Source organism: Gossypium hirsutum, chromosome D04 (genome assembly GCF_007990345.1).
Source record: "Gossypium hirsutum isolate 1008001.06 chromosome D04, Gossypium_hirsutum_v2.1, whole genome shotgun sequence".
NCBI classification, from domain to species: Eukaryota; Viridiplantae; Streptophyta; class Magnoliopsida; order Malvales; family Malvaceae; genus Gossypium; species Gossypium hirsutum.
In genome coordinates this window covers 745039-759053 of record NC_053440.1, presented here as the reverse complement: position 1 = coordinate 759053, position 14015 = coordinate 745039, and the positions used below count along the sequence as shown (strand labels likewise).

General features: G+C 31.7%; 2 protein-coding genes across 3 annotated transcripts; one reads left to right on the top strand and one right to left on the bottom strand.

Moving 5' to 3' along the window:
• Positions 1 to 243: 243 nt before the first annotated feature.
• LOC107937603 (rhomboid-like protein 19) lies at positions 244 to 4215 on the top strand. 2 transcript variants are annotated; one of them, XM_016870520.2, is made up of 9 exons: positions 258 to 457; positions 550 to 674; positions 1215 to 1275; positions 1371 to 1537; positions 1935 to 2040; positions 2147 to 2349; positions 2441 to 2578; positions 3405 to 3548; positions 3899 to 4215. In XM_016870520.2, exons 1-8 carry the CDS (start codon positions 446 to 448, stop codon positions 3505 to 3507), a joined length of 915 nt encoding a protein of 304 aa, XP_016726009.1. In that variant the 5' UTR covers positions 258 to 445; the 3' UTR covers positions 3508 to 3548; positions 3899 to 4215. The 2 variants fall into 2 exon arrangements, with proteins under 2 accessions (XP_016726008.1, XP_016726009.1); XM_016870519.2 differs by lacking the exon at positions 3899 to 4215 and having other exon boundaries at positions 244 to 457; positions 3405 to 3690.
• Positions 4216 to 7093: 2878 nt separating this feature from the next.
• On the bottom strand, positions 7094 to 11681 carry LOC107937604 (probable ubiquitin-conjugating enzyme E2 C). The gene is made up of 6 exons (XM_016870521.2): positions 11034 to 11681; positions 10488 to 10515; positions 9063 to 9293; positions 8307 to 8370; positions 8161 to 8220; positions 7094 to 7409 (listed from the first exon to the last, which is right to left on the bottom strand). Exons 1-6 carry the CDS (start codon positions 11168 to 11170, stop codon positions 7354 to 7356), a joined length of 576 nt encoding a protein of 191 aa, XP_016726010.1. The 5' UTR covers positions 11171 to 11681; the 3' UTR covers positions 7094 to 7353.
• Positions 11682 to 14015: the final 2334 nt, after the last annotated feature.

Sequence of the window (14015 nt, the reverse complement as noted above, 5' to 3'; positions counted from 1 at the left end):
TGAAATATCGATTTGATTTACTGATTTTTTTTAAATTTTTTAATGATTTATTTAATCGAATTGATCGAAATAATTTAACTGACGAATTGATAACTTAACCGATTTGACCGTTGGACCAATTCTAAAAGTATTGGAATGTCAAATATTTTTATAAAATTTTAAAAAAAATTATTATGTTTGGGTTTATTTTCACCTTTTTCCTAACATATATTTTTATTTTATATATGATTAGGATTTATCAATGGTTAAAACTTAAAGCCTCGAGTCAACTCGGTTCTGAAGGGTTAAAAACTCAAAAATTATATCAATTAAAGAACCCGGAAGAAAATAATTACTTCCATTTTCACCTTGATCCATCCGCCGTTCACTGATTGAACAAAAGAAAAAACAAGATCCCGCCGTTCACCGGGAAAAATATCAACTGCCTCAATTCAGTAGCTCCACCATGAGCTCCCCGGTAATCTTATCTTGTATAAATTTCCATTTTAAAAATTATTTTTTTGCAAAATTCTTAGTTTTTGTTTTATTTTAAATTTGTTGAATTTACAGGGGAGTGGAATATTCAGTGGATTTACAAAGCTATGCAAGGGACTAACGGTGATACTAATCGGTGGCCACATTGTTGTTCGGCTTCTCCCTTCTTCTGTTATTTACCTTGCTCTTATTCCGGCCAGGTTCTTTTTCCCATTTCACTTTATTTTTCATTTCTTTGATGTTAATTTTATCCAATTTCGTTTTAGAAACTTGGGTCGTGATTAGTTTTGGTTTTGGTTGCCGTTTTAGTGAATTACCCAAATAGGATTCTGTAGAATTCGTTGCTAATTAAACAAAATCGAAGAAACCATAGCAGTAGAATTTTTGGGGGGTGTTTATGTAATGAAGGGTTGATTCTAGCTTTGATTAACGGCTAATGTTTCGACATACTTGATGAACTGACTTCAGATTTTTCTGTTTGAATGTTTAGATCTCGATTTTGGGATAATGTTAGCATTTTTCTTTAACTTGGATAGTCATCTTTTGATGGGTTTCTTTTTCTAGTTAAGTGAAATGCCTATGCTTTTTTACTTATGTTATTCGGATTTGGGCGACAATGTTAGATCTCAATATGGGTCTGATGCATGTAGTTTTTTCATATATTTGGATGCTCTTATGTGCGAACTCATGTCCGAACAATGACTCAGTTGTTTTTCTTCTACTTTTAACTTATTTTACAGGACAATCCCTTTTGGTTGGAACCTCATAACAGCTGGTTATATTGAACAATCATTACATGGGGTATGGCCATCTTTTATACTACTATTTATTTTCCCAATCTTCCATTTCTTTTTTGTTTTCAATATAGTTATACTATTGAGCACTGATTTCTGCAGGTGGTTGTGAGTGTTATTGGTCTTCTTTTCATGGGGAAGTTGCTTGAGCCTATATGGGGTTCTAAGGAGTTCTTGAAGTTCATCTTCATAGTTAACTTTCTAACTTCTGTCTGTGTTTTCACTACTGCTATCGCCTTGTACTACATAACGAGGGAAGAAAATTACCTGTGAGTGCTACGATCCCCCTATGTGTTTAAGAAGCATTTATTCTAAGTTACTATGTCTCCTAAGGCCCTTTTCTCTTGTGCTCATTCTTTTTTCCACCATTCTTCTCAATCAAATGTTTGAGAGGTGAAAGAGAATAAATGTCAAAATTGAACCATACTTTTCCGTCTTCTTTGACTGATTTGTGGGAATTGGCTTATCTATCTCTAAGCCTAATTTCGTTGTCATCATATTCTCAACTTCTATGCATCTTGTTATTTAGACACTATTGCAAGTGCCGGGCATGAGTATGTGTTCAATATGGTTATATTTACTTTTAGTTTCAAATTTTCCTTATATTTGGAGGCTCCTTGAAAATGAAGAATCGGAGTGCTTATTCTCTTTTGTTTTTTTTGCTAGTTACATGCCTCTTTCCGGCTTCCATGGGGTGCTGGCGGGCTTCTTGGTTGGCATCAAACAAATTGTACCTGACCAAGAACTGTCTTTGCTGAAAATAAAAGCAAAGGTAAAACTTTATATTGCAAGTTCCATTTGATTGGGTTCAGTGATAAACTTTTCTAACTGGGTATTTGACCCCATGCCCTCTGTTTGATGCTTCCTATGCCATGCAGTGGCTGCCATCACTTATGCTGTTGATTTCGATTGCCATAAGTTTTTTCACTCCAGATTCGGCAACATATCTTCCAACCTTGATATTCGGAGCTTATATGGGCTGGATTTACCTCAGATACTTCCAGAGAAAACCCGAAGCAAAGCATAGGGGAGATCCGAGTGAAGATTTTGCATTCTCTACATTCTTCCCTGAATTTCTCAGGTATTATATGGCTTTCTTTTTAGCTTATGAAATAAAATGAGAAGTTTATTTAATATCTCTCTCTCAAGTGTGGCCCTGTGATTTGTTATAGGCCAATCATTGATCCCATCGCATCAATGTTTCATCGGATGCTTTGTGGAAAATCTGAAGCTTCCACCAATGCTCAGGGTTATACCGTGGGAGGTGCACCATTAATTGGTTCTGACCCCATTGAGGCATCGCGGAGAAGGTACTTTTTTTTCTTTTCATTTTAATTCTGCCATACTCATTGGATTATTGAAGGGTTGTTATCTCTATTGTAATGGACTATCTAATTAATTTTAGTATGCAATCAAGACACCATGTGTTTGAAAAGAAACTCTTATCATGAATGTGTGCTCTTTTGTTATGTTGAAAAGTAGTTGAACCCTGGTCCATTATAGTGTGGCAAAACTATTTAATGCAAGAGTTGGAAGTGTTATTAGCGAAAAGATATTGTTTACTGAAATCTTAAAATACGAAAGAATGCATTACTTTAAGCCTTCAACTGCATAGACTAAACTCGGGCTTCTACTAATTGAAGTAGGATAATTTAGGAACAAATATGAGGGAAGCCAATTCTAGGTTAAAAGTCAAGACAAGCTTGAAGACAAAAGGCTCAAATTCAACCCTGTAGAAAAGCACCATATTAGCTGGGTTTTTTTTTTTAAACCCACTTGACCTCAGTAATGACGATATTAAGCCAAAACCACTGCATTTTTGTTGAGGTGCCCTGTCTGGCACTCATACGTTACCTGGACATGAATATAGCCTTCAAAATACATGAAACAATTTAGAAAGAAACTAAACATACCATGTCCAACAAGTCCAAGTAACCTAGTTGCTCAGTTTCCTCTCAGACCTTTATTGTAGTTATGATAGCAACAAAGCAATCTGGTTGAGTTTTTTTTTTTTTTTTATGAAATATCGATTGCATAAGATATCAGGTTAAGATAGTAATCATTATCCTTTTTTGCTATAAAACAATGGCATTTTTATGATTGACAAATCGGTTTGTTACCCGTGTGACCTTACAGAGAAAGAGGGGCTAGAGCACTGGAGGAGAGATTGGCAGCTGAGAGGTTGGCTGCAGGAAAGAATTCAGAAGAACCACAGATAGATGAATCTGATAATGTTTGATCTCTCAGAAATGCTACCATTCATCGTCGATGACCACAGAGGTTATACAATCTCTTGAGAAGTAACTTTCTTCTGGAACTCTGCTTGACAGTTTTGTTTTATATATATATGTGTGTGTGTGTGTGTGTGTGTTCTTCTGTGGACTGTGATTCTCATAGTATACAAATTGCTTTTCATTTTTCATTTTTCATTTTTCATTTTTGACCCCTTTTCTTGTGTTTTCTGCATTACATAAAATATATATTTGTATATTATAGAGTAAAAATGGGAAGAAATGCTAGCATTACATTAAAACAGAGGGAAAATTCATTCTCAAATTTAATTGTCTTACTTGGGGATTGCTTGTAAAATTCAAATTTTGACTAATTTGATTGCATTTTCTTCATATTAGGTCATTTTTCCCTGGATAAGTCATGTTGTTAAATGTCCTTACTATCCCACGTTCAGGTTAGACCTATATATATATATATTGAAGTTTTTTCTTCATGTATTTAGAAGATTATATTTAAATATGAATGTTGTGGATACAGATAGTTGGAAAAAAAGAAAAAAACAATAGTCAGCGTGGCTTTAATCATTCAAAATTGTATATTGGAATCTCATGAACTGTTGAGTTTATTTGAACAACTCAATATCAGCTTCAAAGTTGGTTGATTTAATCATGTTTAAAACCTCAGAGAAATAAATCAAATACTTGTATTGCATCAACATGGCATCATTGTTTTGAATTTTATTTATTTATTTTTATTATTCCTTGAATATATATATTTACACATTTGGACAATGGATCTAATGCTAAGGTCTTCTTCAATCTAAATCCATATTTTTGGTCCTTTAAAATATTACTTCAATGCTAAATAAAGTTAATCAAAAGAAATATATTTTCTCTTCGGAAATATTTGTTATTAATAGATTTATTACAAATAAATATCAAACTCACCAATAATTAACTCTCCATATTGTTCATCTCTTTTAAATTATAAGTTAAAAATTAACCTAAATCATTCTTCGTAATTATAACAAATTCTTCCACTTTCTACTTTTTGGATTTATAAATCTACTTTCAAATTATATATAACCACAAAACATTTTAATTGAAAAGTTGAAGATGTTAACTATTTAAACATATTAATTACATTATAAAAATGTAGAGACCAAATTATGTTAGAAATTAAAGTATAAGGATTAAATCTTCAATTTAAGCTTATTAGAAGGACTAAAACTGAAAAGTAATCACTTTTATAAAATGTAAAAATAAAAAAGCATGGTGGGTGTGTGCCATATGCTGGGGAAAATCCTTTGAACCTTACTTTAATATACAAGTATAGATGCTTGTTTTACGGTAAGAAAGATATGCAACACTTCTCACCCAATCTGATAATAGATCCGAGCGAGAGATATTACATTTAAGCACATAATCATCTTTTGAAATCACATTCATTCATTTACTTTATAACATTTTTGTTAAGCATTTATAGTTCATATTTACACTACCAAACTTAAGTACATGTCATCTATGAAATCCAATATATATATATATTTATATTTATATATATACCAAAAAGAACTTGGGCTTGTAGCTTGGATTAATGAGATGATCCAAGTTGAAGTAACGATTCTCATAAAGTAGTTCATATACCTTCAATTTATTTTCTTTCACTTATGCGTTTAAATAAGCGCGTTAAACTACGTAAATAGCTGAGTAAGTACTCAACTGAATTTAATCTCACCATTTTTATATATATACAATTTAAATAAATTTTAATAACATCTATTCATACACTTTCTTTCACTTATATACTACTTTTAATTCATTTTTCAAAACATAAAACTATTTAAATTAACTTCATAATTTATAGTTTTCACGTTAAAGTATATTATCATTGATTAACTTTCACATTCACATATAAAAAATTTCTCTTAATTCACAGATATCATCTAACACTTAATTCATATGTTCACTTTTATCTTTACTTTCACATATTATTTATTACACATACACATGCACTTTTACTTTCACATATCACTTTTGCAGTTCTTAATGAATCTAAGAGGAGTTCAATAATTTCAATACATTGCAAAGATTCAGGTCAAACACGAACTCCCGACCTATAATGGAACTCTGATTATGGGAATTCTAGAAAAAGAACACGAGAACTCCAGTAAACACATCACATAACCCATTTCTCCTCTCTTAATCCCCTCTGAACCCCACAACACCAGCTCGATTCCCATTCGAACCCCCAACCCCTCTCAACTCCAAAATCATTTCATTATCACATATCGTATATCCTCTGAGCTCATTAAGACATTTATTCTCATAACATTTTATTCGTTCATTTTAAATTACATAAGTATATACATATTATTTTCATTTCACACATTCACTTTCATATAACATACTTGACATATCACATATGCCACTTTGCATCACATTACTTATTCTCTTTGAATTACATAACCACAGGCATTGCATCTTCACTTCATACATTAATTCACATGAACATTAACATAACGCATATTTACAATATTTTACACTTTAGATTTTACTTCGCTTTCATATAATAATTTGCTTTCATAAAACACTTCACTTAAATATTTACATCACTATTTTGTCACACTTAGTATTTTTTCAACATTTTACAATTTAATTCCTAAATTCATGAAAATTCAATATTTACTTTTATAACACTTTAATATCACTTTTTAACTACATTTGAACCTTTAATCACAATATTTATTTCACATATCAAATTTTACACTTTTTACAATTTAGTCCTCTCTATAGTAATTTCACTATGCTTCATCTATTCACTTATCAACGAATAACAAATATATAACTTTTCACTCTTTATAATTTAATCCTTAGTTTTACAGAAATTCACTGATCGCTAAATTATCACTTTATATACCTTTAATTATATATTCACTACTAAATTCAATATACATGTTCAATAATTTTAACTATATCTTATTTAATTATTTCATATTAAAATTTAAATACTCAAATGTTCAAATTAAAATAAACTAACTTGACCTATTCTCTTCACTTGAACTTAACCTTTTTCTTTTCGATTCAAAGCTTTCCTTTACTTTGATCATCTTTCCTTCATTTTTCCCTCTTTCTTTTAATGCATACATATTCAAAACATAATCATTCAATTTAGACACTTTAACTAAAATAGTTGCTCGAATTTATCATTACCTTAAAATTTTCGTTAATCCACTACAAAGATATGTGACATAAATAAACCAAAAAATTAAAAACCATATTCGATAGGATTATTATTCTATCAATTTCCACAAACTTTTTAACAAAATTTAAAAAGAAATTGAAATGAATCCTTAAAAAAATAAATTTTAAATCATGTATTTAATGGAGGTAGTAGTATTTGTCCACTCCTCAATCAATTTTTTTTAAAATTTAAAATAATATATTCAAGATAATTCTTTTTATAAATTATCATAAATTTAATTTTAGCAATAACAAAAATAATAATATTCATATTCACATTTACATTTACATTTTTTTTAATGTATATTATTGCCTCATACCGTGGTGTGACTCAACACATCAAAATTTCGATTGATTAAACTCCACAAAGATTTTATTGATGTACAATTTGAATCAAAACAAGAATATGAATTCCCAATTTCAATTGAGTCCCCCCCCCAAAGAAAATACCAACATTTTGAAGACACTTATTTTGTAATCACAAACAAATTCATACAAATTCTCAGTATTTCTTGCGTATCAAATTATATATGTACCTTTGATATTTCTTCGTAAGTTCCATCAAGAAATTCTTTCACAAAATGGCATCCCACCAACCCCCATTCTGCCAATCAGCTCTCTAATGTTTTTCCACCAAAATACTGTTCTTGGACCATTTTTCTGTAATCTGGAAAAAATATATCATGGTGAATTTGTTATCAATTCGGTTTACTTTCACAGCATTGCAAAAGTTGTTCATCGCTATGTTGTTCAGACTTCTCATTCGTTGGACACTGAAATCCGACACATCCAGCGGATATGAAATATGAAGATATAACTCTCAAATACAAGCAAAAAGCCTCTACATAAAATCAAATTCTATCCATGTTAAAGACATACCATTTCCAATAGTCACAATTGAGTTCGAATAACATAAATTACCTCCACTGACATTTTAAAAGGAAAAAAAACAAGGCACTTTGAGATTCCCACAACATTGGTTGGTTACCTCAGAAATATCTTAGCGCATGTTAGATGGAGAAATGTTAGAAAGACGTAAGTTCAGTCACTGAGGGAATTGAGAAGCAATAAAATCTTATGACTGGTTCTATCCCAGTTCTTAATTATGCTTCACTGCGTTATTTTCACTTTTATTTTTCTTAAAATACCTGCGCCCAAAACTTATTCTGACATGAATATAGATATATGACTTCCCAAGATCTTCCAAACACATGGAAAAACTTAACAGTCACACCTAAGTCTGACTTAGGTATATGCTTCGGCCACAAAGTAAAGAACGCTAAACAAAGGTGCGGATGCAGCATTTAAACCAGGGAAAAAACATCGAAATGGGTTTTACTTCTGTAAACCTCCTTTTTTTTGGCCTTAAACATTTAAAAAGAAAAATCAGAGAGCATATTATGGTTTTGAAACTTTACCTTCCTTATTGTTCCACAGTGCCGCAGCATAGGTGTTGAGAGGGCTCTCCGGATTCGGCTCTGCATGTAAGAAAATTGTTAAGAATTAGGTTGGACTAAGAGTAATTTGTTTCGTAGATCAAATACATAGGGAAAAACAAGCAAACCTCCTAGGAGACTTTGAACTGACAAAAGAATGGTTCTACAATCATAAGCAGATGACCATTTATCCTGTAATGATAAAAGTGAAGAGTTTTGAGTATTGTGAAAAAAAAGGTAATACGAAACTATAACTATAATTCTACTACACAGGTATGCACGAATGCAATTAGAAGAGGTATCAATCCACGAAAGGGAAACTTCTAGCGAATTTGGTCTATGTCACTTGAACTCAAATGTGAGTAACGGTACAGGTGCGTTCCAACAAGAGCATGTTTAATTTTTCTTAAGTTTTTCCATGTATTTGGAGGATTTTGGAAGATCATATCCTCATATCAATGTTTAGGTAGGTGTCGGTTTCAGTTGTCAAATACAGGTACTTGAATAAAACTGAAAACTTGAGCCAATATAGAATCCACTTGACAATTAACAGGAAGAATTCTCACATCAACCATCTTAGTACCCTCAAGCTAAGTTGTTTCGACTCTTCTTTTTTTGATGTATCCGTGTCCGGTACCCCTATGTCTAACATACATACTGATATAGCTATTCGCTTGTTTCTTCTAAGTACATTGAAAAACTTAGAAAATTGTGTCAGAAGCGTAAGGGTAGCTCTATTCAATCTATAACATCAGAGAATTCTACTTGGTGCAACCACAATTAGAACAAAATGGATTGAAGATTCTCCTTTTTTTAAATCCCATCATTATAATCTTCAAAAGCAAATAGTTCTATTAGAAGCTATATACCAAGCGAATTGATACCTGAAGAATGTCAAGGCAAATATTGCCGAACTGATCGACATTAGGATGAAAGCACATTGTCTCAAACTTTACTTGAGGAGGCTTGAAAGGGTAGTCCAACGGGAAACGCAAGGAAAGTTTGTACGATAAACCCTCGTACATAGTTCCCTCTCCACCCTTGATCGTCCCAATCCATGTAAAAATGCTTTCACCTTCAGGAAATGCGGACACTCCGAGATCTCCACTGCTCATCTGCAGCAAAAGACAAAATCGGATGTTGAATGAAGAGTGTTCTAAAGAGTTTTTCCTCCATAGGAGTTTCTCCCATGCTACCAACTTGAAGTTTGATCTGTTACTCAATTAAGTCGTTTGACTGCATTTCTTTTCTTTTCTCAAAGTAAACTGAACACAGTTGCAGGCTTGTTATATATGTAACTTCACATAAATGTGGATGTGTGTGCTAGGGTGCACATCGGCATGCATTCAAGTCTATCAACTTTTTTTAACCTAAATGTCTAACCCTTATCTAGTGTCACATTAAAATCTATATTTCAAGTTAGACCAATTTATTTTCTAGACATCTACGAGACAAGTGCATTACACTTAAGCATACACGAAACTCCTAAGCTTTGCTGGGTATGAAGGATGGAATTATCTAGTGTCACATTAAAATCTATATTTCAAGTTAGACCAATTTATTTTCTAGACATCTACGAGACAAGTGCATTACACTTAAGCATACACGAAACTCCTAAGCTTTGCTGGGTATGAAGGATGGAAAGGAGCGAGGATGGAAGATTTGATAATCAAATACCAAAGATTCAAAACTACTTTCCTACTTTGTTGCATAGCCCTTAGATTAACAAAATTTTCCATCCTATCCCTAATCTCCAATCAGGAGAAAGTAAAAAGAACCAATGCCACGAAATAACAATGAAGCTGCTATTCTTTAAAACTAGGAGCCTTGTTCCTTGTATATAAAACCCATAAAAAACTATTTCCATTAGCAACACTGTAAAGACTGGGTTTTGGACATTAGCTCGATTGATACTCATGCAGGTAAAAAGACTCTTAAGGGAGAGGTCCTTGATTCGAACCAAGGAAGATGCACCGTTGGATGACAAAACTTTAAGAGACCTATAGGTTCCCAAAAAGGATAATACTATTGACATAAGCATACATAAGGGTGACAACCAAAACCCGATACATGCAGGGACGCCCGGGGACACTTGAAACCTGGTCATTATAGACACTCAACCAAGGTTCAATAACAATGTTGATAAACAAACAATCACCATAAATAAAAATCTAGCAAGCCTTGCTTCCACCATAATACACCATTCAATGAAACTAGAAAAGACGATTCAAATCAACATGTAATTCAATTGAAACAACAAATAAATAAATGAAATTTCAGAAACAAAACAGTGGAAAAGATTCACATACCATGAGAGCCATTAGTTCCTTTTGGAGCCTGCAAAAATATCATTGTAATAAACCCATATTAATAAAAACAATCCTTAAATTTCACAACAACAGATAGAATAAATTTCTTAATCATTTTCTTATCCTGTCCATAATTTTATGAGCCAAAAAAATACCTGAAAAATATTAAATAATATAGAAATTCCAAGAAAAAAATAAACCATGGTAAGAAGAACTCGGAACGTTTTATAAACCCTATGAAACTAAATTAAATTAAAAAAAAAAAGGAAAAGGAGTTAAAGCACTCCTTCACTGAATTAAATGTCAAGCTAGAGCCAAAATCCAAAGAGAAATAAATTTTCCCCAGAAAACGGAAACAGATAAAAAAATTAAAGAAAGGAAAAAAAGAACCAACAAGGAAAAGATTTGATTTCATTTCCAAGAAACAACGGCAAAAAAAAAAGTGAGAATTAAAAAGATTTCTTTTTCTTTTTCTTCGTCAAATTTCCGCGGAAACAGTGGGAAAAAAGTGAGAATTAAGAAAAAAAAGTTGGTGTTTTACGTTACCTTTGAGTAACGGAAGTGGTATCAACGGCGTTGGTAGCGGAAACTGGTTGTTTAGATGCAGCGGCAGCTGCACGGCGCCGATGCTGTTGAGGTGAGGTTGATGAATTGTCCACCGCTTGATTTGGCCGGACTTCCATCACGACGATCACGGAGAAAACAACCGATGAAATCAACGGTCAGACTTGAATGTTCAATTTCAAATCAAAATTAAATAATCACTTCCTTTTTTCTATTTAATGAAATGAAATTGTTAATCGCTCAATTGGGAGCCGCATATATTTTCAAAGTTTCTTTTAATTACAATTTGATAAATAAAATCGGTTAAAAGGAAACTGGCACTGCCTGAGATCCTAAAACAAAAATCCTTTTTCATTTAGACTTTGTATAATTAATAAAATTTTTAAATTAGTAATGATAAAATTCTACTTAATTATTTAAAATAATAAAAATTTTATTTAATTTTTTAAAACTATAAAGATATGAATTATTAAAATGATAAAATTATATTTTTATTTTCACAAAAATATATAATTTAAATCCTCTCCAAAATTTTTCTATTTATTTTATGTAAAATATATTATTATTATTATTATTGTTATTATTATTATGAAAGAGTTGGTTTTAAATTTGAAATATCTTTTTTATCATTGAACAAAATAAAATAAAGGAAGGAATCTTATCTCAACTATATATGTGGGTCCATTTAACAGGTGTTTATAACCACTGATTAAAAACTATTTATTAATCATTTTAAAATATTCTTGAATTTAATATTATGTTTTTACTGAAAATTAAAAAAAAATCATAAACGTAATTTTTATCAAATTTAATGCTCGTTTTCTATATGGATGAGTTTTGGGTAATATTCTTTTTGCTCAAGTCTGGCCCGATCTGAATATATATATGTTATAAAAATATTATATTAATTATATATAATTATATTTATATTTATATTAAATTATTAATTCAATAACAATTAAATTCATTATCTAAAATCTGAAAAAAATTACCAAACTAAATAATCCAACCCAAAGTACAAAAATATAAAAATTATATTTAATATAGTAAAATATTAATTATATTTATTTGTGTCTTTTAATATAATAAATATTTTAATATATTTTTAATGTGTTAGAAAACTTTTATTTTAACGTTTTTAGTGCATAATATTTTTTAAATAAAAACTAATAAAAAAATTAAATATACTGGCTGGGTTAGGCCTAAGTTTATCTTTTTAAAACTGGGTCAGGCTTAAATAAAAAGAGAGGCTCATTTTTCGGGTCGGGTTGGGCTCGAGCTTAAAAAATCTACATATATACTTTAAATGGGTTCGACTCAATCCATAAATATTTCTAATTGTGATACTTTAATATCATTTAATTCAGTAAAACTCATTGAATGAAGACTACAAACCTAAAACCCAATTACTAAGTAAGGTTTTAAATACATCTTAATAATTTTATATTTACAAAAAGATAAGCATCCAACTGATGAACCAATAATTGGTTTTCAAATAATGGAAATGATAAGGTTGGTGGCATGTATTCCTCTTCCACAAATTGATTAATCAATAATTAATGTCAACCAACATATGGCTTTTAGTTTTGCTTCTTTTATATCTAAAGAAATGATGGTATTTATAATTAATTAAAATTTTTAGTTGGAGTTTTGGTTGCCGTTCAATTGTCTTACTAAGATTGCTGCAATTATCTCTCCATGCAAGGATCGTTTGGGTTGGAGATGTCAAAGTCCGCATGTGAAGCAACTGTGCCTATAGTTGTAGTTGATGACTTGGTTGGAAGCAACTGTGGCTATATGTTAACTTGACCAGACCTGGATATTTCTTTGATAATCTTGATGATTGGGATATATTCTTTGCTGTCACGCCATGGAAGATCAGGACGAATGCTATGGTTTTCTCTGAAGAATTTACTGATGCGAGTAGTTTCTTTGCTAGGTGCATTTGGTACAAAGATGAAACTCGATTGGAGAGTAGCAACTTAGGGAATCAGGTGTGGAGAGACATCTCATGGAGTGCGCCACCAATGGGTGTTTCAAAGGTTAATGTAGATGGTGCTTATAGTGCAGGGATCTCGAGGACTGCTGCTGCTGGTACTTGGCTGTGGGGATTTGCACACAACATTGGTTGCTGCAATAAGTATGAAGCGAGCTGTCGGGTGTGCTTAATGGGCTGGCGCAGACTTGGAATTATGGATGCGGGAACTAGATTGTGTGGAGATTGGGCAGCAACTTCGCCATTTAAATCAGCCACATACAACCATTAGAGCTATTGGGCAGATGCTTCAGCGAGATTGGGATGTGACCATAACCCATGTGTACCGGGAAAGTAAAAGAGCAGCAGATAATCTAGCGAAGTATGTTGCTAGGTTACCTTTTGGAATGCATATCTTCTGCTTTCCACTCGATGCTACGGGGCTAGCTATTCCTAGGCTAATTCATATATAATGCTAAGGTGATTCAGGGACTGGTGGAGGAACAACAGTTCACTCAACAGTTCACTCTTCAGGTCAATTAAGGTCCATCGATATGGTGACGGAAGAGGCTAAAAGATCCGAATATAAGTAGCTGAGTCAGATTACTTCAGATCAGAGCGATTCAATGACGGTTTTGGATATCTAAAGCGATATATGGCATGTGGTGTAGGTTATGAGAGGGGAGAAAGGTTGTTTAGTTATTGTTTATTTAGACGATCGAGGGTCACAATTATTTTTATTGTCTAATAATTTTTTTAGTAATAAATGCATGTCAAATGTAAAAAACATTTACCCTATTAACATTTATTTACTAAGCAAATTTTAAATAAAAATAAAAATAATTATTATTTATATATTTTTATTTAATTTATTCATATCTCTAATTTTAATTATATAATAATTTCTCCTAAAAATGACAAGTTAGAGGCAAAACAATGCCCATTGTTGTCAACAGAAATAACTAGCAAAAATTAAATTCAAACGGTGC

What these genes read in the sequence shown, in the direction of transcription:
- LOC107937604 (XM_016870521.2), bottom strand. Translation starts at nt 11,170, where the DNA reads ATGGAAGTCCGGCCAAATCAAGCGGTGGACAATTCATCAACCTCACCT. An exon ending in ACCACTTCCGTTACTCAAAG is followed by an intron (nt 10,516 to 11,033) that starts GTAACGTAAAAC and finishes ATATTTTTGCAG; the next exon opens with GCTCCAAAAGGAACTAATGG. An exon ending in ACTGTGGAACAATAAGGAAG is followed by an intron (nt 7,410 to 8,160) that starts GTAAAGTTTCAA and finishes TATTTTTTCCAG; the next exon opens with ATTACAGAAAAATGGTCCAA.
- LOC107937603 (XM_016870520.2), top strand. An exon ending in TGCTGAAAATAAAAGCAAAG is followed by an intron (nt 2,041 to 2,146) that starts GTAAAACTTTAT and finishes TATGCCATGCAG; the next exon opens with TGGCTGCCATCACTTATGCT. An exon ending in TTCTTCCCTGAATTTCTCAG is followed by an intron (nt 2,350 to 2,440) that starts GTATTATATGGC and finishes GATTTGTTATAG; the next exon opens with GCCAATCATTGATCCCATCG.